Source organism: Brachyhypopomus gauderio, chromosome 2, assembly GCF_052324685.1.
Source record: "Brachyhypopomus gauderio isolate BG-103 chromosome 2, BGAUD_0.2, whole genome shotgun sequence".
In the NCBI taxonomy this organism is placed as follows: Eukaryota; Metazoa; Chordata; class Actinopteri; order Gymnotiformes; family Hypopomidae; genus Brachyhypopomus; species Brachyhypopomus gauderio.
Genome location: NC_135212.1, coordinates 44,570,209 through 44,595,866, shown reverse-complemented (window position 1 = coordinate 44,595,866; position 25,658 = coordinate 44,570,209). Strand labels below are relative to the sequence as shown.

At 41.2% G+C, this 25,658-nt stretch overlaps 1 protein-coding gene across 1 annotated transcript in view; it reads right to left on the bottom strand.

Annotated features, from left to right (window-relative positions):
* Positions 1-21,255, bottom strand: part of baiap2l1b (BAR/IMD domain containing adaptor protein 2 like 1b) — a 34,248-nt gene extending 12,993 nt beyond the window's left edge. Inside the window, exons 1-6 of the mRNA XM_076996829.1 lie at positions 20,937-21,255; positions 16,017-16,092; positions 15,634-15,720; positions 4,757-4,818; positions 2,726-2,797; positions 2,505-2,639 (exon numbers count right to left, since the gene is read on the bottom strand). Of these exons, the coding sequence (XP_076852944.1) occupies positions 2,505-2,639; positions 2,726-2,797; positions 4,757-4,818; positions 15,634-15,720; positions 16,017-16,092; positions 20,937-20,987 (483 nt within the window). The 5' untranslated portion in view covers positions 20,988-21,255. The remainder of the gene's footprint in view (positions 1-2,504; positions 2,640-2,725; positions 2,798-4,756; positions 4,819-15,633; positions 15,721-16,016; positions 16,093-20,936) is intronic.
* Between the last annotated feature and the right edge of the window lie 4,403 nt (positions 21,256-25,658).

Here is a 25,658-nt window from a genome sequence, read left to right as displayed (position 1 = left end):
TAATGTGAAGAAAACGCTACAGTTCCACTCAGCAGTTTTGTATAAACTGTGCTCTAATTAACCCAACCATTATCATATGATCTGCTCACAAGAACCCTGCTGAAGCACTGTGAATTGCCTCTGTGTATGAAATGTGCTGTACAGACAAACATATCTCGCCTCTTATCACGTGGCCTGCTCAAAATTACCTTGCTGATATCATGTGACCTGCTCAACCTAGCTATTATCAGATGACTTCCTCAAACTAACCTGACTGATATCACGTGACCTGCTCGAACTAACCTGGCAGTTATCACATGACCTGCTCAAACTAACCTGGCTCAAACTAACATTCATGATGTTTTCAAGCTGGCTTTTTCAGTTTTCTTGAAAACATTTCTCCCACCATCCAATCCAACAGTTTTTACTGATATCAACTCGATTCCTGTATGTGGTATCAGATCTGTGCCATCTCTAATAAGAACCTATACAACATTTACCACATTCTGTTTAAAAGTTAAAACATGAGTCATATATGAATATGGATTAAGGAATCTGCTTGTGTTCTTGTTTCTGGTTCAAAAGAGATCACATATGTGTAACTGCATGCACCTGTGAGATTTACAGACGGAGTCTGAGTTACAGAGTGATGTTTCAGAACAAGACACTGTGATGCAGAAATGTGGAGGTAGAAAGACCTAGAAGCATGTGCTCTGTGTAGGTCATGTGTAGGTCAACATGGAGGTTAGGTAAATTGGCAGTCAACAAAAAAATTCTCCCTGAGTGTGTGTCTGTGTCTCTATGTTCAATAAAAAGTAGTGTGTGTGTCTGTGTGCGTGTGTGTGTGTGTGTGCTTGTGTGCCCAGTGGAGGATGGTGCTCTGTCACTAGGGTCTGTCCTCTCTCCCCTTCCTGCACCCCATTCAGTCCCCCAGGGGGCTGTGGATCCCGGTAGAGAGTACGCTGTGCGCAACTGGCTGCCGCTTCTCGCCGCTGTGTGTGTTTGATTGTCTGTGACTTGTACTTGTGTTAAATTGTAAAAGCGCCTTGGGAATCTGGAAAGGCGCTATATAAATCGAACATTCATTCATTCATTCATTCATGTGCTCTGTGTAGGTCACCCTCGTGAATATTCTGTTGTTAGAGAAGGAGGTGAATGTCACATGTGATGGTATTAAGGGCGGCCACTCAACTTTGCTCTGTATTTTATGTGAGACGAAATTAATTCAGGTGTATGTTTTGGTTCTAGTGTGTGAAGTTTCTGGAAAGTATTTTATGTGCTGACATGACACACAGATGACCATTTGATACGCGTTGACCATTTGATACACACGCATGTGTATGGAAATTGTGTGTGTGTGTATGTGGGCATGTGCGGGCATGTGTGTGTGATCTAGAGCGGCAGGGTGTATTCCAGGAATTCATAAGCATAACACAAAGTCCAATGCCTATTTTTCCAGTATAAACATGTGGTCAGTTCAGCAGGCCGGCGGCGTCAGGACTCGTCAGGAGTGTGCGGGAGCGATGCGCTCTCTCTCACCTCACTCTCTCACCTCACTCCCTCTCACCTCACTCTCTCTCACCTCACTCTCTCTCTATCAACTCACTCTCTCTCACCTCTCTCTCTCACCTCTCTCTCTCTCTCTCTCTCTCTCAAGTTCAAGTTGCTTTATTGACATGACAAATTCACATTTGTATTGTCAAAGCATTCATATATAAAAATGATAAATAAATAAGTAAATAAAAAAAAAAAAATTGTACATCAATGTAAACATAAAGTATCAATATGCATGTATATCTCTCTCTCTCTCTCTCTCTCTCTCACCTCACTCAATTCAATTTCAATTCAAGGTGCTTTATTGGCATGACAAATATTGCTTCATTTGTATTGCCAAAGCCTGAACACTTAACACTAGATAAAAGTTAGGCTCACAACTCTAAACATTCTAAAACTCTCTCTCACCTCACTCTCTCTCACCCCACTCTCTCACACCCAACTCTCTCTATCACCTCACTCTCTCTCTCACCTCACTCTCTCTCACCTCTCTCTCTCTCACCTCACTCTCTCTCTCTCACCCCACTCTCTCACACCTCACTCTCTCTATCACCTCACTCTCTCTCTCACCTCACTCTCCCACCTCTCTCTCTCTCACCTCACTCTCTCTCTCTCACCCCACTCTCTCACACCTCACTCTCTCTATCACCTCACTCTCTCACCACACTCTCTCACCTCACTCTCCCACCTCACTCTCTCATACCTCACTCTCTCTCCCCCACCTCACTCTCTCACCTCACTGTCTCTCCCACCTCACTGTCTCTCAACCCACTTTCTCTCACCTCACTCTCTCTCTCACCTCACACTCTCACACCTCACTCTCTCCCATCTCACTCTCTCTCACCTCACACTCTCTCTCACCTCACTCTTTCTCTTACTTCACACATTCTCTCACCTCACACACTCACTCTCTCACCTCACACACACTCTCACCTCACACTCTCTCTCTCTCACTTCACTCTGTCTCTCACCTCATTCTCCTTGCTCTCGTACTTCAGCGCGTTCTTCCCCTGACTCTTCCTCCGCAGCTTCTTCAGGTCGGCCTGGGACCTGTCCAGCGAGTCCTGCCTCATCTTGTGCTCCATCTGATACCTCTTAAACGTCGCCTGTGGAGAGGTGGTACACTTGAACCACTGCCTTGCATGATTTTTGTGTATTACTAAAGGAAGAGCTGGTTCATGGCCACACTCACCGTCATGTACTTCACATCCAAGTCAGTCTTCCTCTCCAGCTCGCCAATGATCTCACGATGGAACCGTCTAAACTACAGGGGATCAAAAGAAGGAACAACATGTGAGTACTTGTTATCCAAAAGGAAGTAAACAGAGACTCTTTGCAGCGCACACACACACACACACACACACACACACACACACACGTACACAAACCCGCAAAACAATTTAAGTGTAGCACCCGCAGACTTGGCTACTGCTTTATAAGCTGGAGAGTTTGGCTTTGATGGAGATGAGTCAGAGTCTGGGGGATGCCTACACACCCCTCTCCCCACACCCCCACCTTAACCCCCCCACACACACAGTGTTCAGTAGACACAGTGCTGAGGGATGATGAGAGAGCTAGTCCATTATCACAGAACCCGCCACAGCGGCTAGTGGTGCCCACCTATCTGCCCCCGTTTTTTCGTGTGTGTGTGTGTGTGCGTGTGTTCGTAATCTGTGTTTTTCTCTCTCTCTGTTAAAACTGCTGAGTTCCCACACTCAAACTCCTCTGCATACCGCTCAAACTCTCTTACAGTGGGTTTACTTATTCATTCATTCAGAAAGGCGATCCATTCACAAGTGCAGAAATGCCACACAGCTAAATATTCCCTGGGTTTGTGTCAGGACTGTGCTCCTCTGAGCATGTATTCCAGGTTCATGTCAACAAATTTCTATTTTTAGCCATTGGTTACCATGTGGAGGAAAGGAAAATAAACTTCTGTCGAGAGACTTTATCTTTTTATAGTCTTAATAGCGCTTGAGTCCCACAAAAAGAACATACTGTGTGTGCATGTGTACGTGAGTGTGTAATCATAGACTTAGATAAGAAGGTACGATATATATGCACAATTCTTTCGTGTGTTTGAAGGATAAGTGAAATCATAAAGTACTGTAGAGTAAATGGAATGCTGGGACACGGTGTCTCATGGGGCCTCTCCATGTTTACCTTAGCATGAGGATTTTCCAGTTTTTTAAAACCTGTTTTTGAAAGAATCAGCACAGTTCAGTTTTCTGAGGGATGTAGGTTAGCTCTGGTGCGCCATGTGGGAAAGACCTGTAAGACGATCTTATAATAGCTTTATTAGATAACATCTGTAGCTAAATGTAAAGGCACGTAGTTATTTTGTTTGGGTTTGTTGCTACTGTTTGTGAACCATTGTAAAACAATCCAGTTAGATGATTTCTAAATCAACAAACTTATGCCAATATTTTATACTAAGCATTGTTAAATGTAACGAATCTTCAAATCTCACACGACGTGCCTTAATTAAGCACCAGCCCTTCCCTTCACACTCTTGACTCTTTTGTTGTTTGTGTTTTTTACATTTGCAGGTCTATCAGTTACCCTGGGGGGCAGATGAGCTAGCAGCATGCATTTGCCTGCATTAACATGGATCACTGTGCCTTCATCAGAACTGGCCTCAGCTGCAAGACAGGGCATGCCATAACCTGCTCTGCTAAACACTTCTATCCAAGCAGGTGCACACACTTTATTCCCCAACCTGTTTTTTTTTTTTTTTTTTTTGTTTTGTTTTGTTTTGTTTGTCTGGACATCCTTATGGATCTAGTGCTGAATGTCGCAATGAATGAAGGTTGAATGTAAAGCTCTATTCATGAGTGACGCACTGATGAAGCATAAGGTGCTAATGAGGGCTGTCATTGCTGTTGTCTTTGCATGTGTGTGTGTGTTTTTGCGAGGACAGGCCACGCCGTGATTGGAGCGGAGGTGACAGTGTGACTGTTGGGAGGGGGAGCGGTGGAGTGAGGGGTGTGGGTGTCCTCTGAGGCTCAGACAAGACCTTACTGCAAGATGGAGAGGGGCAAAAGGAAGCAGAGAAGAGACTCGGCGAATGAGAGGAGTAAGATTCACCATGTAGGAATGAAAGGGGGACTTGGAGAGAATAAATATGCAGGGGGAAGTTTTTGCAGAGTTTCATGGTCCTTCTCCCAAACAGTTATTATGTGAGGTTTGTTAAAAAAAAAAAAAAAAACACACACACACTTACATTATCTTCAAGCTCTAAATGAACCCTTCTGTGGACTTCAGAGATTTCTATCAGCACAACCCCTGCAAACAGAGTGAATTACAGTGATCAGCATTACACACGCACGCATATGCACACGTACACGCACGCACACACACACACACACACACACACACACACACACACACACACACACACACACACACACACACACACACACACACACACAGGGAGAGAGGAGTGACTGTGACAAAGAGAAAGAGCTAATCCATTTATACATATCTGTAATATTCAACACGATCAACCACATAATCAACCAACACCTTCTTATGGCAATTAAACCCCAAGGACCTTGTTTTCCACAAACAGGCTCTCCGTTAAGCAGGCTACTGTAATTAAAATACACTCTCCCAGCATGCATCCCAGTCTTATAATCCTCCAAGCACACTTCTGCCCAGCGCAATCAAACGGGGATTAAAATACACTGGCGCAAGCCGACAGTAAAAATGATAACACTTTATTTTTATAAAGGGTCCACCCACCACTCACTTAGTCAACAGTTATTTGTGAGCTGCCTGTCAGTGTGTGTGAGAGGGGCATGTGAGAGGTGGGCAGAACGGAGATCGTGTCTGGCGCTAACACCAGCCATTTCCCTCAGAAATCTGGAGAAAGACTTTTATCTATCCCCAGGGGTTCGGGGCCTGAACAGTGAGGAAGGATGAAAAGAGTTTTCCATGGAAACAGATAAGAAAGCTCTCCAGTCCCTCTCCCTGCCCACAAAGGCCAGTGACAATGTTTACCGGGCCCATTATTCAAAGACTGGCAGCTAGACTAACGTGAAACCTGACACCATTTAATATTGAGATGGACAGGAGCTAAGATGGCCTTTAGATAGAACTGGTGGGATTCTTACTAACATGCACCATCCTATGGTGGACAACTAAATAAATGTATATGTATATTATATATAAGAATCTTTAGTAAGAATCTTACCAGCTCTGTAAATATGTCTAACATGCATAAATATAATGATTTGTCCAGCATCTATATAGATAGATGTTGATCTAGATATTGAAGAATGTGTTCAATGACACACTGATAAATCAGGGGTTTAAATGAGGTGTACAGGGATAAGGCTGTTGTATAATGATCTGGAGACCTGAACCTTGAATCGTCCTGGGTATCAGCTTGAGTCACAAGTCTTCCAAGGCCATTTAAGGTCTGTGTATTTCTGCATTTTTTCCCATAGCTCAGCTGAACGACACAGGAAAAATCAACATAGGTGAAAAGAACTCTGCAAACTTCTTTTGAAATGCACTCAGCTAGCACTTTATTGGAAATATACCTTTTTCTGAAACACCTCTGAGAGCCTGTTAGTGTCAAACCAGCATCCAACTGCTTGTTTTCAGAAACACATGAAACTGTCAAATTTGTGTTACAAAACTACAACATTACACATTGCTGTCCTGCTTTCATTATTGTTCATTAATACATATATCCTGTATGTTATAAATTGTAACAAATAGTTTATATAGGTGATTCACTGACTACAGTTTGCTTCTTCCCTGCGCCCAGGTAATTAATTATTAATTAATTGGTCATTAATTAAGTCATTAATTGGCCACAGGAGCACTACTGACCAGCCCGTTTTAGCTGGTGAACCACTTTTAACACAGCACTGAAACAAGCCTCGCGTGTGAAAAAATCCCAGCAACTCTGCTGGGACTTTAAACTTTTATCCAACGCATTTCCCATGAATAAGCTTCTATCATGTCAAATACTGCACTGAGAATGGTCTAATACACAAATAATATCCACTCAATGGTATTTTGTGGTCACCAACTGACCACTGACAAGTGGTGGACAGAGGCCAACTCACAGCACATGACAACAGACTGACCATCCAATTCATCAGAAGTTCCCACCTTGTAAAAATACCAAAGATTACACATCTACCTAATAAAATGACCAGTTGCATCACAAGGTACACATCTTAAGGATGTATTTTTACACATGTATTGGAGTTTCTGACAAGGGTGGTGAGTGTTATATTGTGTTTGAGGTATGTGACTTTGCGTACACAGGAATCAGATTAGCAACACGTGGTATAAAACCCATGATCTTATTTCTTATTTGCAGAAGTGGGTGTCATAGAAGGTGTTTATATGTCTCGAAATCAATGTCTTTATTCTCTCTCTACCTCCTGCTTATAATACTCATTATCTCTATCCACTAGATAAAAATTCCACCAAAGGAGAGAAATTATCGCTCCATGCATGATGCAATAAAAGTAACGTCTAAAAACGAGGACCATAAAAATGTGATGAGTTTTTAATGAGCAATAACGTACAGGCAGCATGCTGAGATGTGCTTTGGCTACATCTGTGCACTTATGCAGGTTCTCAGAGAAAATGTGCAGCTCACTTAGCAGAACAGCTCTTCACATCAGTGCTACTAATAATGAAGTGTGAATTATGGACCGCGAGGCTGAGTGGTGAGTGGGAGAGTGTGTTCGCCGGGGCACACACTCCCATCAGAGCCGCGCTGGATGAAGATATTAACCGGAGGTCTGCTGGCCGCACACAGAGAGACACGATCAGAGCTTTACTGTAGACACGTCTCTTTGCAATTACAATGGATCACAGATCGTCCAGTGTCTTTGTATTATTGTGGGTGACAATATTAGTTCTGGAGTGATGAGTTTCAGGGGGTTTCAGGGTGGGAGAGACTATTCAGTGGGCTTGGCAGGCCGGTAGAGGTGAATAGGTGTGTACGCTCAGCTGGGCAAGAGGGAAGGGAAGACAGGTCGAAGGTTGAGCAACTTTTTTCTGGCTTGCTTCAATCCCCAATTTACCTTAAAGTGGCTGCTGAGGTGTGTCACTTTAAGGGCAGCTGGTTTACCGGCTCGTGCCGGATGGGTGTGGTTTGACTGCTGTCCAACGGCCAGTGCTTCTTAGCACTATTCAAACAACATGGAAGACTAAAGGTCACCAGAACAGCCTGGTAAAAGCTTCCTTTGTGGTACGGGGGAGGGCGAGAGGTGGGGAGCGTGTGTGATTGTGTGTGTGTTTTTGTGTGGGGCTGCTGACCAACTCTTGGTTCACTGCTATACAAATCAGCCCACTGGGGTGTAGGCACTGATACAGGTCCCATTGTCTAAAATGGAATCAGCTAGGAGTTGACACACACACACACACACACACACACACACACACACACACACACACACACACACACACACACACACACACACACACACACACACACACACACAAAATAAAATTATTCTTTGTTGCATGCCCTTTTCATGGTTAAAAATACACAGAAAATGTGTATGCAATGGCTAAACTTAATTTGCCATTGTTCTAACTAAAGGCTCAAAACAGGACATGACTGTCCAAGCCATAAGCAGTTAAGCAAATAATGAAAAGTGAATATGAGAAAGCTAATTCTAGAGAGCGCTGCTGTAAAAGCACTGGTATCTGGCTTTATGCCTTTTTTGGAGACTGTACGTAGCACAGCAGCAGAGGTAAAATAACACATAAACAAAACAAAAAAAACAAAAGAGAAAGAAAGCCCCAAAGAACCATGCAAGCTTTCATCATCTCGCACTTGGGAAAGTACTAGTATTGTACTTGTAGTCAAACCAGGAACCTTCTAACAATTTGCAAGTTCCTTGTTCCTGGAGCCCTGTTCCCCAGAGGAGACACAGATTCCCCAAAGCAGTCATTCAAGACAATTCATTCTCCAGACAGCACTCAGGAGCACACCTCAGGACATACATATATGCTGCCATTTCCCTTTAACCAGTAACTAATATGTGGATAATGATTCAAAACATGATAAAAGAATGACATTAGATGATCTCAAAGAAAGCTGAACAGCTCCTCTCTTGGTAATATCCTTTGTTTGCTTATGAACTTGATACATATATGTCTCCTGGTGACTAGCATGACCTGGTAGAATGTCACTCACCGTGACAGGGAGGGCTGTGCTATTTCATTACACCTGTTACGTGTTATGCTGTGTGTAGGTTGCGTAGCTAGACTTTTTTATGATCATTCTTTGGGCAGATAACTGTCATAAATATACAAAGGTTCTGCTTAAGTTTGACAATTTAGCTAAAGAGTAGAAAATAAACATGGTGCCTAGTTTTAAACCAGTACAGGGAAGTGCTGCTCCAATGGCTATTCCTCTCTAGGTTTGTGACAGTATAGTATAAGGTTTAATGACCACAGAAAAATAGCATGCAAATAATACTTGGCTTGTAGTCCCAGTTCAATCACTCACTGACTCACCCACTCAACCTCATCAACCCTCCAACTCAACCCCATCCACCCACTCAACACCACCTATGAAACTCCACCCATTGACTCACTCTAGTTTACTGGTGTACTGCACATCATAAACTTCTCCCTATCTGCAATGGTCACTGTATGTTATTAAATAAAAGAGTCAACTTCTTAAATATATACCCTTCTTATTTAAACAAACCAAAAATTAGCGTTCCTACCTTTACCGTGTATGACAAAGTTTCAGTGGTGATTCAGATTAAGTCATGTCATGTACCAGAGTGTAAAGCAGGACCAACAGAAGATCATAAGACCAGATCTGTATCGCTTTGTCTGTCTCTAGTTCAAGGGAGTTGTGGACTGCTGCCTCTCCACCCCAGTGAACCAGGACGGACCGGCTGCTGTCTGTAGGAAGTTCTCACATTCTACCTGTATGTGCGTAGGTAGCAACACCATCTCACCCATGAAGAAAACCTGAAGAGACATACTGAGTAATGAAACAGGTAGTGAGTGAAAAATTGCCGATCCTCTGTCTGCAAGACCAATGTGCTGCACGCATTCCTAAAAACCACCACTTCAAGCATCGGCTGGTCTGGAGCACGCAGCCGCTGAACTCCGCATCTGTCTGACGGATGAATCTGAGTTTGGCAGATGTCAGTAGAATTCCAACTATCGCAAAGCAAAGTGCTAGCGGTAAGGTTTGGTGGAGGAGGGACTGTGGTCCGAGGGTGTCTTTCAGGGTTTGGCTTAAGCCCCTTACTTCATGTGAAGGGTAATGTTAATGGTACAGCATACAAATGATGTGCTTTGAACTTTGTGAAAACAGTCTGAGTAAGGCACTTCCAGATCCCCCTGGGCAGACAGAGGTGCATGAAGGTTTGATGAGCTGTGGAGGTGATGTGGTCTCCGGGGGCCTACACAGAGCTCTCTCACCTAAAAGTACAATCCTCAAAGAACATCTTTGGGATGAACTGAATCATCCAAATGTACACCAGGCCTTGAGTTCAACATCAGGTATCACAAATGCTCCTTTGACAGAATGTGTGCAAATTCCCACAGACACACTACACAGTCTTGTAGAAAGCTTTCCCAGAAGAGTGAAGTCCATTATAGTGGGGTGGGGTGGGCGTAGCTACGAAGCTGCTGTGCTTTTGGAATGGGATGTCCAACAAACTCATACGCATGTGATGGTCATGTCTACATACCTTTAGTCATGCAGTGATGAACATGAACATGACAGAAGGCTGTACTGCAGGATAACAAGCGGTCCTGCATAAATTTACTCTCTCTCTCTCCCAGTGCCTACAAGTGTCGGTGCGGAATGAGCAGGTGTAACCTGATTTGAAGCTTACATTATGTAAACCCTCTCTGCAGGCCATTCAGAGGAAATGGTGTGTGTGTGTGTGTGGGGGGGGGGGGGGGGGGGGGGGGGAGGTGTGTTTGCTCAGGCAGTGGTTTGGAAGTGGACAGGCAGGATTTGGTTATCCACTCTTATACCTTCAGCTCTCTCTTTGTCTGGAGGTTCAATGCTTCGGCAGAAAGTGCCAGTGCTCAACACCACATCCTAACATTTACACTTACACCATTTAATGGAAGTAAAGTTTAACAGCAAACCATTTTTTAAGAAAGACAATCACTAGTGAACAAATTCTTTGGGTAATGCATCGATATCACTGAATCTGTAGTACAATTACAACGTACTATCACTGAGTGTAATTAAAATAATTTCTACCCTCACCGTTACAAAGACAATGTGTTCAACCCTCCACTGCCGCCACACTGTTTTCATCACCATGCCAACACAGACACAACACCTTCAGGTTATGCCATGTATTGGTGTGAGCCGTCTCAGTCAGGTCACAACCCGTCATACCTCAAACAAACAAGCACGCACACACACACGCTCATGCGGGCTGAGTCAGAGCGTGATAGGGACTAGGTCCCTATGGAATCCATTTAATTATTTTTTCCCCCCAAATACACTTGACCTTTAAGAACTGGAGTCATCTAGCACTCAGCGACTTTCTGAATATCAGGACAGTTGCGATGTTCGACTAAACATCCGTGGAAAAAATAGAAGAGACTTCGAAATGTCATCCATAAGAGGGAAGGCACTAAGGCGTGCCTGTCTCACACCCCGCCCAGCCGTTGTGCAGGAAGACACCTCATCTGTAAGAATGGACCCAAGAATTCCCATCACATTCCAGAGATGACTGCAGCCTTGATCTTTTACAAGTGCTAATGGTTTTTCTCTGTTAAGAAACAGTACAGTTGACCAAATGTACAAAAAAAACCACAAGAGCGGAAAAACAGACAAGCAAAGGTACAACAATATGGCATTCTGGCCCCGTGTCTCATGCTGATGTAAACACGGAGGGAAACAGGTTCTCCTGCCCCTCGGCTCTGCAGGAGACGCTCTCTTTCATGAGCGCTGGATCAGAGGTGGGCTGGGCCGTGCTGCCGAGCTGATGTCTGGAGCTCGGTGGGACGGCTGAGGAATGAAAGAACCATGCATCCCTCTGACACCTGACCCAGGAAGAGGAAGTGGGGGGAGGGGGGGGTGTCAGTCTGCTCAGGACTCTCAAGGCTATCTGGTATCAACTCAGCCATGTTGCTGGGGCTCCAGTTTCACCATGTCAGAGAAGTAAAAAGTCAAGATGTTCCACTTACTGAGGAGCGTGCGGTGACACACGGCCTCTTATCTGCTCCTTCTCTGGGTGGAGAGGGGTGGCCCTCTGTACCGACTGTATTAGTGGATGCTTTAAAATGTTACTGCTTGGGGGCTGAGCAGGGCAGGGCCAAATGTAAAGAAGAGGCTGGAACAACAATTGGAAACGTGAATCCCTGAAACCCCTGTAACCCCTGTAGGCTCCTTTCAGTAGTGAAATTATAGTATGGTCTTTTGTCAAACCGCAGAACATCTAACAGATTGCAGACTGTAATTTTACGTGAACTCAGTAGCTCTATCAGGGCAAAAAATGTCATTTTTTATAATAGCGTCTTAATAAAAGGAACAATTGGCATTTAATTGAAAAAAGTTATTTAGCATTGAGTTAAATCTCAATCCTTGTGGGCAAAGATGATCAACTTTAGAGTAACACGAAGCTCTCAGTGCAATTCCATTTCTCTAAAATGGGCCTGTTTCAGTCTGAGAGCTAAGAAGGAAATGGATTTTGGAAATGGACAGAATTCATTTCCTATAAACAAGAAAAGCATGCCTCAACAACCTCAGTCATGCTACACAACGGGCTGACATCGATCACGCAATCACACTACATGATGGACTGACATTTTTGACCAGTGCTCTGCCCAGTCTCAGACACCCCCCCCCCCCCCCACCCCCCCCTGACGGAAGGCATTTCCACTCCAGAGAGGTGAGTGTACAAAGCAGCCCGTTCCCCCTGCTGCTGCAGACACCAGAGCAACTCTGATGAAATCCTGCTCGTTAATCAGCCCAGTGAGCTCGCCACAGACACACCAAGCCCTCTGGTCTTCTACACACACCCATTTTTTAGCACTCCCCATTAACGTGACATTAACTGTGGCGGACCACAGCGTAAAAACACATCCCTTCACCAACGCCTATCTCAACAATAGCAGCCCCCATCCCCCAAGTTCCACACAAGTTCCCCTGACCCCGACGTGTACACAACAAACACAAACAAACACACACACACACACACACACACACACACACACACACACACACAGTCAGCAAACACACATAAGGGTATGCAAGAAAAAGGTTACAGTTTGGATACAGAACAGGTCAGTGATTTTCTAAATCTGATCAGAGCTTGGTTACAAAGTGGATCTAGTAAATATGTTTGTAAAACTTGCTGTTAAATAATAACTCATATATTTCTATACAAGTTAAATTACGCAACCTCATGACTATGTCACAATACGTCTTCCTAATCTAGGATCAGATCAACACTTCTGTTAGCAAGCTGACTGACATACATTATAACACTGTAAACAAATGCCCACCCAGGTAGAGTCCTATGTTTTATTTATATCTTAATGTTAATTGTGTTTAGTTTATGTTTTAAGGTACCTGGTAAATGTTGAAACTTTTATTTAGAGATTTGTATAGCAGAATATTTAATATATTTAGGTTTAGCTTCCATAGAGCAAATATCTTCCAACTTTTTTTTTTAGAAATACAATCAACATATATTAATCTTTACTCTGGTTGCATTTTACATCTCTCTTATTTGCCTACTGACATGCATGACGGCTGGTTTAGAGATGACCAGAACTTATTGGGGTGTTCAAAGTACACACACACGCACGCACGCACGCACGCACGCACGCACGCACGCACGCACACACACAGCCTGTCTCTTTCTCTGCTCAAGCCTGAAAACCATGACACTATCCAGACTCAGTCATTTCAGCATGACATAGGAGGATTGCATTATAAATCTGCCATCATGTCAATATTGGCAGATAGGCCTGCATGTGCTCAATTTCACTCAGCCAAGATAGAACTGTCATATGCAAGCTGTACATAAGGTAAACCAAGGTCATTTTCATTTTAAACTATGCTATTGCCTTGTGTGAGATCTCCAACATCACCACCTCACAGATAAACATGCTTCTGACAACATATCTAGGGAGCAAAACAACTTCATTTGCATTTAGGACATTTGCATTCAGAACCACCCAATGTGGCTGTGTACAAATGATAAAAGTCAACAATATGGTTCTTCTATGTAATTCAGGTCAAAGTGCAAGAAGAAATACTTGATTCTAAGTCAAATAAACCAATATTTCAGAATCACATCCATTCAAACATGTACTCTGCGACTAAGAAACTTGCTCATCTGTGTAGTTCTGTGCCACTCTCCTAACAGCCATGGACTATGTAGACTGAGCAGCCAGAGTCTTCATATTGGTATTGATGCTGTAGACCTGTGGTTCTGGCTTTCATCTGCATGCACACCCATCACACATGTTAATGTTACGCATTGCTTAGTTTGCTAAGTATTTTAAAGAGAACTGAAATTATGTTTGCTGTACATTTCATTCCAAATATGTGCACCAAGACAAGATCCTTTTTAAACTGAAGTTAACCCAGTATGTTCTAAAGGCAGCAACATCACAAGAATTGCTGTAATTTGTGTATCCCTAAGCCAACATTTGTAAAAAAAAAACTTCCAAAATTGGAGATTACCAGTATCATAATGTAGCGTTGAGTCTTATGATAGTTTCTTTATATGGCTGTACAGGTAGCTAGACCATGAACAGGATGTATTCTAGTACTGCTCTATTTAGTACTGTGTTCACACAGAAAGAGGGTAATCAAATCAAGGACTTCACTGGAAGCTATCTCGACAAGACTCATTCCTTTATTAAAAACCCAAACAACTTCCAAACCACTTCCTCAAAGAAACCGAACTACATATATAAATACTGTGAAATTTCTGATTTAACAGCATAAAATGTAGCTATTTTAATCAAATATTTCTATTACCTAAAGTTACAAATTGAGGGCTTTGGTAATTTTTATAAGACAGATGACTGGAAATGTATTTAATAGACTAATCTATCATTCTGATGCCTGGCTTCCACATAATTGATGCACACATTTGAAAGCTTACAACTTTTATATTGATATGCTAAGCCTCTATAAATAGTATGTGCACTACACTCTGAGCCCTGTAATAGCCAGGCTACAAAACTGCACTGTAAGAAAATAGTAAACATATAGGCCTAACTGGTGCCAGTTATGTTTAAAGATAAGACTTTACTATATAGCACCTAGAAAATCTGTTCCATATAAAATGATCTGCAGAAAAAAGATGTGATTTTGAAGTATCCAGAAACACAGTGACCTGTCACGTGCAGGGTTCTGATGAGACCAAGTGGAGATGCTGTGTCATGATGTCTGTAAACGTGGTCATCTCAATGGGCAATTAAACGGGAAAGAGAGCTGGCCTGACCAGCTCAAGTGTGACAACATGGCTCCAGTTTGCCATTGCTAGCCTAAAAATTATGTGAATGAGACAGCACTAGCCTACTTATTAAACAATGACATAATTCAAATCTGTATCTATATTCTCTCTACATCTGTATCCTATATAAAAATATCTATATCTTTATCTATATTCATGCATTTTCTTTTCAGTCTGGAACTGAAAGTAAAACTTAAGTAATTGCAATCAGACCTATTGCCTCTGGCCTTATTGCATTCTGTGACCTTATCTAAGTAATTGTATTGATTGACAGTGCACTATTATGGATCCCACGGTTCTGGACAAATGATTCTGACATAACATTCAAAGCATTGCGATTGGTTGCTTAGACTTAGCATCCAACAATGCAACAATAGCATGTATGGTTAAGGTTTATAGATCTAGATTATTTGATCATCATGGCAGCCAATCACAATGCTTGCTCATAATTCTTATTGGATCCAGAGGGTTAGCAGAGGGTCAACAGGGGTAGGCTTCCTTCATCAGTCATCTTAAAAGAGTTACGTTCATTCCCCAAAAGATGTATTTTTCTGATACTGATGATACTCATGATAGATAATCAAGAGGAAGATGGTAGTAAGGATCCTTTCAGAGCACTTTAAGATGAGGCTAGATGCACACTCACCTAATTCTCTAGAGACGGGTGATATAGCAGCATTCTCCCCGATCTTCGACACAGCATCGAAGTACATCTTTCCAGCCAGGCTCATGGCTACAGGAAAGCAAACACAGGGTAATTTATCAGGAATAGCTGCTCCATTCTGAAGAATTATTAAATGTAAAAGTGCAAATGAAAGGTTGGAAAAATACCGATCTTCTGATAGTTCATTGCTTTTAATCTCCAAAGAAATTATAGGAAAATTTCCAATGATCACATGCACTTTTACTGGTTTATGTTTGGAGGTAATAGAAAGTGCTACCAAAATCAGTTTGAATACAAGTGCAAACATGCAAAATATGCTGAATAAATAGAATATGATCATTCAGATGTATAAGACTGGTGCTTACCCACAACAGCTTTCTCATAGCTTTTTCCAAGGTTAATAAGGTTCCGCAGCCCTGGGTTAAACTGGTCCATAACATTCTGGAGAGAGTATTGCAAGAAGCAACTTATTAACATTGGAATTAATCTGTAAATTGTAAACTGATATAATAAGTAGCAATGCTGTAAAATAAATCGGAAGTTTCTAATGTCAATTCATTTGTTTTTGACCAAAACAAAGCAAAACAAATTTTGTAGACCACAAAGAAAATTTTATACCATTAATAAACTAGAATTATAATGCATATACAGTCATATGTGGAAAATGAAAAGATAGCGTTTCTATAAAAAGCCTTTTTATTGACTGTCTTGTTTTGTTGCTGATGCTTGTGCCATGTGCTCTTAGTGAGTGGGTATTTTTGATGCAAGTCAAGGCTTTATAATAATAAAAATAATATTTATTTGTATAGCACCTTTCAAACATACATGCAACTCAAAGTGCTTTACATTAAAAAGAAACATTAAAAGGAAGCAAAGATAAGACAAAAAGAAAATATTAAAATAAATTAAATATAAAAAGGAACCAAACGCAATAAAATAATGTAATAAAGTGCCAAATTATAAAATAATAGACAACATAATGTAATAAAGTAAATAAGATGGAACAGAGTTAGAATTTCTTAACTAAAAGCAGATCTAAACAGAAAGGTTTTGAGACTCTTCTTGAAGCTGTGCAGGGTTTGACTAAGTTGTCTTCAGAATGTAGCCTATAGCTACTCTGTGTCAGATGTTGCCTTGCAATAAATGTGATACATATAGGACAATAATAAGAATATTCGGATGAAGCCCATAAGGAAGGCAGGGATGCTTTTGTAGGGTACGTGATACTATGGAACGATTCTGCAACACTAACTGTAGCAGCAACTGTGGCCATTGTAAAAGGAGCTGTAGCTACAATACTCATGACTAACTTCAACAGATGCAACTCTGAAGCTGTTAGCCAATCATCAACCATGCTCAACTTAAAATACTCTAACAGAAAGAACTTCTGAAAAGTTTTCCAAGACGTCTGAAGTTCAGTCAGTAAGTTTGAATAAATTAGATGGTAGAGGCGCATAAAGTAAGAAAATGTTTGGGATAGTTCAGATACATTTGCTTTTAACTTGACCACTTACCACCACTGTCACCTTACTTTCACAAGCAATAAAAAAACAATTATCCGAGCCTTTGCTCTTTCCTCCATTTGTTCAGCCATCAAACAAGGAGGTGAAGAAAATTGTAGACCTAGATCTTTAGATCTTGAAATTCTAGAAGAGTACAAGATTCAAAAACCAGACACTCTCTGGAGCAGACTTTTGTATGAGTGAGAAGCTGTGGAATGAGTAGATAAGGAGCCTGCATTCCTTTACCACTGCTTCCTTGTCATGACCCTGGGCTGCCACTAACGCAGAGCACAGTCAGGGAACATCTCTGGCCTATATGTGCTTCTGGGAAAGAATTTAGGCAATTTTGCACTTTGGGGTGATGAAAAAGTGTCTCAACATCAACACTCACGCAAATATATACTTGCTAGGGAATCCTTCATTCATTCAGGGCCCACTCATCTTTGTCCACACCCTTCTAAGTATCAAGTACTTCAAAGTTATAAGCAAATAACAGTAGACTGGCCGTTTGAAACAGAATGGCACTGACGTATTCATAGATAGGGTGTGGAAGCATGGTCTTGTGAAACTGCAACCTCTCCCTAAGAAAACATTTGTAATACAGCTACATTGTAAGTCCATAAGTAACATAAGTTTTTCCTTAATATTTCTGTCAAATGTATTTAGGCTATGTATTCATTTGATCGTTTGTTGCATGCATGAAGTGCCTTGCTCATGTCAATGGTTCGTGAAAAACAGTTTACATTAGAAGAAGAGTCCTGAAGAGATAGGGTGGGACGTTCCACAGTATTAGTGCTAAGTACCCTCCCACCCATAGCCGAACACTAGCACGAGGTCCATGAGCAGATTACTGCTGGGAGATCTAAGACTCGAGTAGGGCCAAAAAGATGTAGGAGTCTTGAAAGATAAGCAGGAGTGAGACAATGCAGAGCTATGAATATCAGAAAGGGGATTTTATATTTAATACGGCATGAGACAGGTAAGAAGTGTTTCTGATGAAAAACATGAATAATATGAGCAATTATCTTTGTGCCTGTCAGAACAGCAGCAGCGTTTTCAATGTGTCGAAATCCATTCAGATATTTAGCAGGAAGACCTATAAATGTGAATTACAATAGTCAATATGGGTTCTGGTGAAAGCTTGGACTAGAGTTTAGGCATTATTAATATTCAGAAAAGGGTAAAGTTAAGTAACGTTGCAGAGAAAAAACAAAGCAAATGTTGTGAGATACTAACTTGGGTGGGATTAATATTGAAAACACTCAATTGTAATAGCAATAGCAATAGCACTGTGATTGGAGGTGGTCAGAAAGAGATCCTGACCACATTTAACACAAGCATAAACGGCATGCATCTTCTGTATTTGCGTATGATTATGCAAGCAGAAATATATCTGCTGGCTGAGTTCTGAAATGACAGCATCTGCCAAACATCTTTCTCCTTCATCGAAGCAGATGCTTCATTGCCTGATGATTTCTGGCCATATTACATTATTGCACACATAAAAGACCATGAGGAATCATGTTCACTGTAGGTTTTAAAAAGTAAAAGGCAATGTGATTAATTTAAGAAAATTCTCATTGTTCCAAAGTTTGAGATCAGAGCTACCTGCTGTCAACACATGTTTCAGGGAGGTCCTATTAGACATGAAAGTGAAACTGACACTTAAATATAACTGTATGTCACCTGCATATACAATGAAAACTAAAACCATGTTTTCATATAATGTATCCAATATGCAACATGTAAATAATGAATAAAAACAAGGGGACAAAGAACCAATCCTTTGGGTGTGACTTAAGTGATGGGGACAGTAAATGAGTTTGTTTGACCCTAAGAAGACAAACAATGTTTCTGTCAGAAAGGTAACCAATGTAAAGCATCCCCTGTCATACCAAACTAAAGCAGCTTCTGTAAAACCAATACAAGAAATATTGAAAAGCAATATGTTATGATTAATGGTATCCAAAGACATACTTATGTCAAGCAGGAGCAGAATTTTACGTGTCCAGCATCAGCATACAGCAAAATGTTATTTGCAACTCTCAGGTGGACAGTTCAGAACAGTGAAGTGTGTGAAATCCATACTGAAATAGGCTCACATGGACTATTTTCAGTGAGGAAATATCTAAGTTCAATGACTACCACTTTTACCAGAACTTTAGCTGTGGAAGGAAGGTTGAAGAGGGGCCTGTAGCTAATAACAGATGTTGGGTCAAGACTGGTTTTCTTCAAAATAGGTAGATAGCAAGAGGCCTTGAGAAGAGAGGAAGGGACAAGAGCAATAGCTAGACTGGGTAATAACTCCAGAGACAGGAGTAGGATCTGTGCTGGTGCAACTTATTACGAGGGACTGCACAAGAAGATTCAAAAGAGAAGAATGAAGCAGATGGAAATATTTTGATAGATCTTACTGACTTTATTGTGGAAGAAGTCTAAGAAAGCTAGGTGTTGCTTAGTAATACTGTATAATGTATAAAAAATTGGGTTTTGAGAAGTTTGTCGGTGGTCCTAAATAAAGTTCTGGACCTACTACCTAATCTTTAATAATAATAATAATAATAATAATAATAATAATAATAATAATAATAATAATAATAAAAGAGTTGATGAAGCAGCACACCAGGCATCTCTATATGTGAGTATATGATGACTGTACATTGTGCACAGACCATGGGGCCAGTTATCCTATAGGCCTACTGCTGTTCAGATGTTTTCTGATCATTTTCATTACTCTAATCTTGGGAGTGGACCATGAGGAAGAATGCCTTGTTGGAGCTAACCTAGTTTTTACAGGGGAATAATGAAATACTTTTAGAAACAGCATTATTAAACAACAATATAGAATAGAGACATAAAAAAAGAATAAGGATTAATAATATTAATATCATGATATGTGACAGCTATTTTCTCAAAAGACAAAAACGAGATACTAAGCCTGCATTCAGCCTGTCATCAGAAATTCCAATAACAGACAGAGACATTCAAGAGGCCAGCAGAGCACAATAAATCCAGTGTATGGCCGTGAACATGTCTGAAACAACCCAGAACATAAATTTGTGCAAAAAGGAGTAGCCACTACAAGCATGTATGTTAAAGTCACCAAGTCAAATCATATCAGGACAAAGAGATGAGGTCAATGCAAGCAAATAATTAATCTCTGACAAAAGTGTATGTCAACAAAACGACCTGTGAAAAATGATAAGGTCACTTATGCTTTTAAAAGGGGGGTGGGGGGGGTGGGGGGGGGGGTTAAATGTCGTTAATGAAAATCTATTTGGCTATATAGTGATTAGATGATCTTTTCATTTACAAGATCCTTACCCTTAACCTTTAAGTCTACCACGCACCGCCTGATTCCCGTGGCTACTTCTAGGTGTGTCGGCGAGTCTCCTACAGCCCAACCTATCACAACTATGTCAACTAAGAATGGGAGACCAGATAACTGACACAAGCCGAGTTGTGTGTCTGTTTGTGTTTTTTACACGCAAACTGCCCGGTATTATGACTAAGTTCACTAGAAACTGATTAGGTAAACGGAGCGTAATTCACATGTATGAGAAAATAAAGAGGAATGTATCATATATTCATGTTGTTACCTGGTGTCCTAACATACTGTTCAGTACGCTTTCTAGTAAACGCGTCGTTAGCTATTGTGTTTACAAGATAAACAACTCGTTTTGGTTGTACAAATTAAACTACCTAAAACTCTTGTTCTTGTTCTAGAAATCCTTTTTTCAGAATGATATTTTAAGAGGAACATGAGGAAAATTCTGTGCTTACCTTATAGGTGCTTTCGGTTAGCTTATTAACTTCTTCTGGGTCTCGAGACATGCTTGAATCCTTCGCGACTTTCGTGGACTGGCGCGTAAAAATATAAATACACAACTACTCAGTGAATCAGTACTCCAAAAATACGCCGACAAAATAAACTCCGTTATCGCTTATTCCCCATAGCAAGGCGGCTTTCCACGTATCACCTGTTAAACTAAGGCAAGAATAACAAAAAAAAATACGGAACGACGAAAAAGGTCAGTCGGAGAATTCAGTCGAGTGCCTTTGGGTAGTTTCAAAGCTGAGCTGTCAAACTTGCGTGTGTGAGGTGTAGGGGGTGGAGTCAGTATAGAAAAAGTGGACCATGAAAGTCACGGTGGGTTAGGGTTTAATGTGCATCTTAAATGAAGACTAAACATGCCCTCTGGAGGTTATTGTCAACATTGCAACCACCTGTAGATATGGCGCTACTATCACTATCGGTCCTGCCGCACATGCCAAAGAGTCAAGTCCTCTGTATATGTGAACCTTTATTCATAGAGATCAGCCATACTTTCACATGTTTTACATGGCATATCTATTCAATGAACTAGAGATGAAGCCATATCTATCCAATGAACTAGAGATGCTGCTATATCTATCCAGCTCTCCCATCTATTTCAAGGGATGCAGGCCCAGCTTGCACACCACAGACCTACTGAAGTAGCCACACATCTGTACTGAAATTACTACTTGGACTAAACATAATGTAATAAAGCATAGACTGCTTCTCTGCTGGAAGCCCAATAAGAGGATGGATTTCTGCTTGAGTTCGGATCCTCCCAAGGTTTCTTCCTCAGTCCTGTCCAGGACGTTCTTCCTAGCCGCTGTCCTCTCTGTGTGTTTGTATCTCAACACTGGGAGAGTGAATGGTGAAGTCTGGAGATGTAGCTCAGATGCAAACATCCAGCATGGGTAGAGGAACTGAGGAACTGATGAGAGACAAATGAGAAAGAAAAATTATACAGAGACTTTTCACAGTGGCGGGGGGATGAACTGATATGTTAGTTATGATAAAATTAAGGGTTGCGATTCTGTATAGGAGTGAAATTTCAGATGATTTTTCCAATATGTTTGTGGGCCATCCAGTTTTTAATATACACTATGCTGGAACAGAAGTTGGAGGGTGGTGCAGAAACAGAGGAGTTCAGCTTTTTGAACTTCAGATCCAATACCGATATTTATTTGCACTTCCGATCCGATACCGATATCGGCCGATACCCATACCGGCCTATCCGAGCATGTATTAAAGTTTAAAGTTATTTAGCCAACTTACTTTGTTGTCAAACTCATGTTCAAAAGCGTTTTATTCTTGATAACAAGTAGCCAGCTGAATTAAGTGTGTTTGAATAATAAACAATGGTTGATAAGGTGAAACTGACCTGTTTATTTAGCAAGTAATAAACTCAAAATAGACAAAATAATAAATAACAAACAGAAATTGCATCAGTAAACCAAGGCTTAAAAAGCCATAAGTGCAAATAAAATTGTAAATTGTATTTAAAAAGCAAAACACAACCTGAGTAGAAAATAGTCTACTATTTTCGTTTCTGCCAGTGTTAGTTGTGTATGACCTTTCTTTTAGTCTTCGGTTTTCTTTAGAAACTCTTCATGCTTTTTATGGTGGTATTTCGCCAAATGCTTGATTAGATTGGTTGTATTAAAAGTTTTTACAGCTTTACCACCACGCTTGACTTTACTGTGGCATATGTTGCACTCTACCTCTTTGTCTTTGTCATCCTTTAAGTTAAAATAATCCCACACAACTGACACTTTTACCGATAATTTCAAATTTACATGGCTGTCTTAATGGTTAAGAGATGCCACTGAGCTAAATTGGGGAGACTATGCTCTGTGCTGAAAGTGTGCTGGAAAATGCAGACCGGATTTTACTCTCACTGGCGAAAACACAGCAAAAACTGGAATGGATTATCTAAATGGGTGCGCTGGAAAACCCGGATCGGAGTCTGGATCGGCATTTTCTCGTGCCTGCCGATACCGATACGTATTTTTTGCAAATATCGGCGGCCGATCCGATCCAAATATCGGATCGGGACAAGCCTATCGTCAGTGCACTTGATGATGTTGTGGTAACGATATTTTATAGAGGAGGGGTTAGATCAGGTCTGACCCCTAGGGGACAGATGGAAAAGCCAAAGCAAAACTTTTCTGTCTGTTGTAAAGTTTTTGAAGTGAACCGGTGGTGTACAGTGCCTGTGATTTATTTGGAAGACGTTGAAGAAGAGAGTGGGATTCAACTGTGGATTCAATAGTGTTGAATTGTTGAGTTGTGGAAATGTTGAGTTGAAATAAAGGAGAATAAGACCTGTGAGAAAATGTGAGTCAGTAGAACTGAAGAGATCATTGGGGATTTAACCAGGGCAGTTTCAGTGCTATGGAAAGAGCAAAGAGAAAAGTGCACAAAAAGTGTGCTTCTTTATTACGACATAAGCACATGACACGACGTACATCTAAAGCAGCGTCGGAAAAAATCCTGGATGAAATATTTCCTCTTCAAATCACTGCCACATTCAAAAGATTTTATGTGAAGGTGGATTTTAACAGCATGTCAGCACGTCACTTAAATAATAGTATAACAGTATAATATAATAGTACAATAATAAATAATACTAAGGCACTAAGATATAGTGTTAAAATCCCATATTTCATTAAACACCAATAGTGAACTAACAACAACAACAACAACAACAACAACAATAATAATAATAATAATAATTATTATTATTATTATTATTATTATTATTGTCATCATCATAATCATCATCGCCGTTGTCGTCATCATGCATCATCACTATAACAATACATGGACCTGCAGGTCTGTGCTGTATTTTTGATCTAGTAAAATACCATTTCCTTCCACAAGAGGGCTCTCAAATTCAACAAGATAAAGCTGGAATCAGCAGAAAGGCCATCCACGAAACGTCTGGTGATACACAGGGATGTTGTGAAAATTGTAATCCATGACCCCATCCATGACCATCATGAATGCAGCATGAATGAAGTGTTTGTGATATTATCACAAAGCATCCAGTTTTATGTACCGAGTGTGAATGTGTTGTCTATTTAAATGTACTTACATAATCCTGACAGGCATGAAGTTGAGTTGCTGTGCATATTCTCGGTGACGCAAGCTTATTTTTCAGTCAACATTAACTATTATTATTATTATTGTCATTATTACTAGCCATTAACTGTCAGGAATCTGTATAAAATCCTACCCCCTCAGTGGTCTGCTTCTGAATCCGTGTAAAATCCTACCTCCTTAGTGGTCTGTTTTTGAATGTATAAAAGCTAGACCCCTTGATGGTCTTTTTCTGAATCGGTATAAAAGCTAGACCCCTCGGTCGTCTGTTTTTGAAAGTTATTGAATATATATTTAACTCCTTTTTTGTTTTTAATGCAATGAGCAGTTCCATACAACCTTTGGAGACACACCAGTATGAGTCTGGAGGTGTAGGGAGTGTTTAGGGAGAACATCAGGCCAACACCATGTGGGGAAACTGTACATTTGTATTTTGTCATCTGTCTCTCCATCCATTGATCAATTAGTAATTTTGAAACACACACAGCAAAAGCCCCAGTGTTGAATTTATGCCTGGGTTTTTGCAGTGTTGAATTAACACTTAGGTCCATGTGGACACAATCTGAACACTAAGAGGTAATTGAACACTATGGATTCCACAGTTGGTCACAACATCTGCTCAGTCATATAAGAGAGAGATGGTCTTCTACAAGTAAATCATGTAATTGAGCTGCTGCCCTATTGATTGTATAAAACACATTGGCAGAAGTATTGTGCTGTGTTTAAACAGATCAGCGATCATTCCAGTGTGGTACTAAGCACTTAACACAAAGCTGAGAGAGAGAGAGAGAGAGAGAGAGAGAGAGAGATACATGAAAACTGAACACTCTTCATTTGAATAGCAGCAGAATGAGTGACAGTCTGTGCTCTCCCTATGGAGCCCAGTACTATTATCTGCAAAAACAACGACAAGCTAGTAACCACACGATGGCTTGCACAGCAAACAAACCGTTTGCCCCTGATACCTTGCATGCAGGAATACAGTCAATGTAGCTTTTCCGGACGTTCTACCAGTACAAATTCTTCTCATTCAGCAATACTGCTGAGCCATGTAGACCCCTGTTACAGATGCCTGTATAATAGGTCCACGCTGAAGCTGAAAATATTGACGGCCAAAACGTTTGACCTCCTTTACCACGATGGTGCCATTGCAGTGCCTGAGCAATCTGGCCCGCCTGCTCACATAGCCTTAATAACCCGGCATGATGTGGCATAGTGTAAATTTCATATCTCGAGTTTTCTTCGAGGGCTGTCCACTGAGACCATACCAGATGAACAGCCCCATGGCTATCAGTGCTCCAGCGCACGCTGACGGCCGGGCTGCACTCACTCTCATTCAGTTCTCACCCAGCATGCCTCTTCCACGTGAGAACGCTTCCTCTGTGCATCACCACTTACACCCTCGGCACGGATTTGGAACCTCAGAAACACCTCGGAGGCAAAGCTAGGAATCGGGGGCTAGCCACGAACTCTGCGTTCTGTCAAAGCCCCCCCCCCCCCCCCCCCCCCCCCCCCCCCCGCGCGCTCCCTCCCATGCAAGGTTTCAAATGTTCTGTGAATAGATGGATGTGGAATACAAAGTGGGAGAC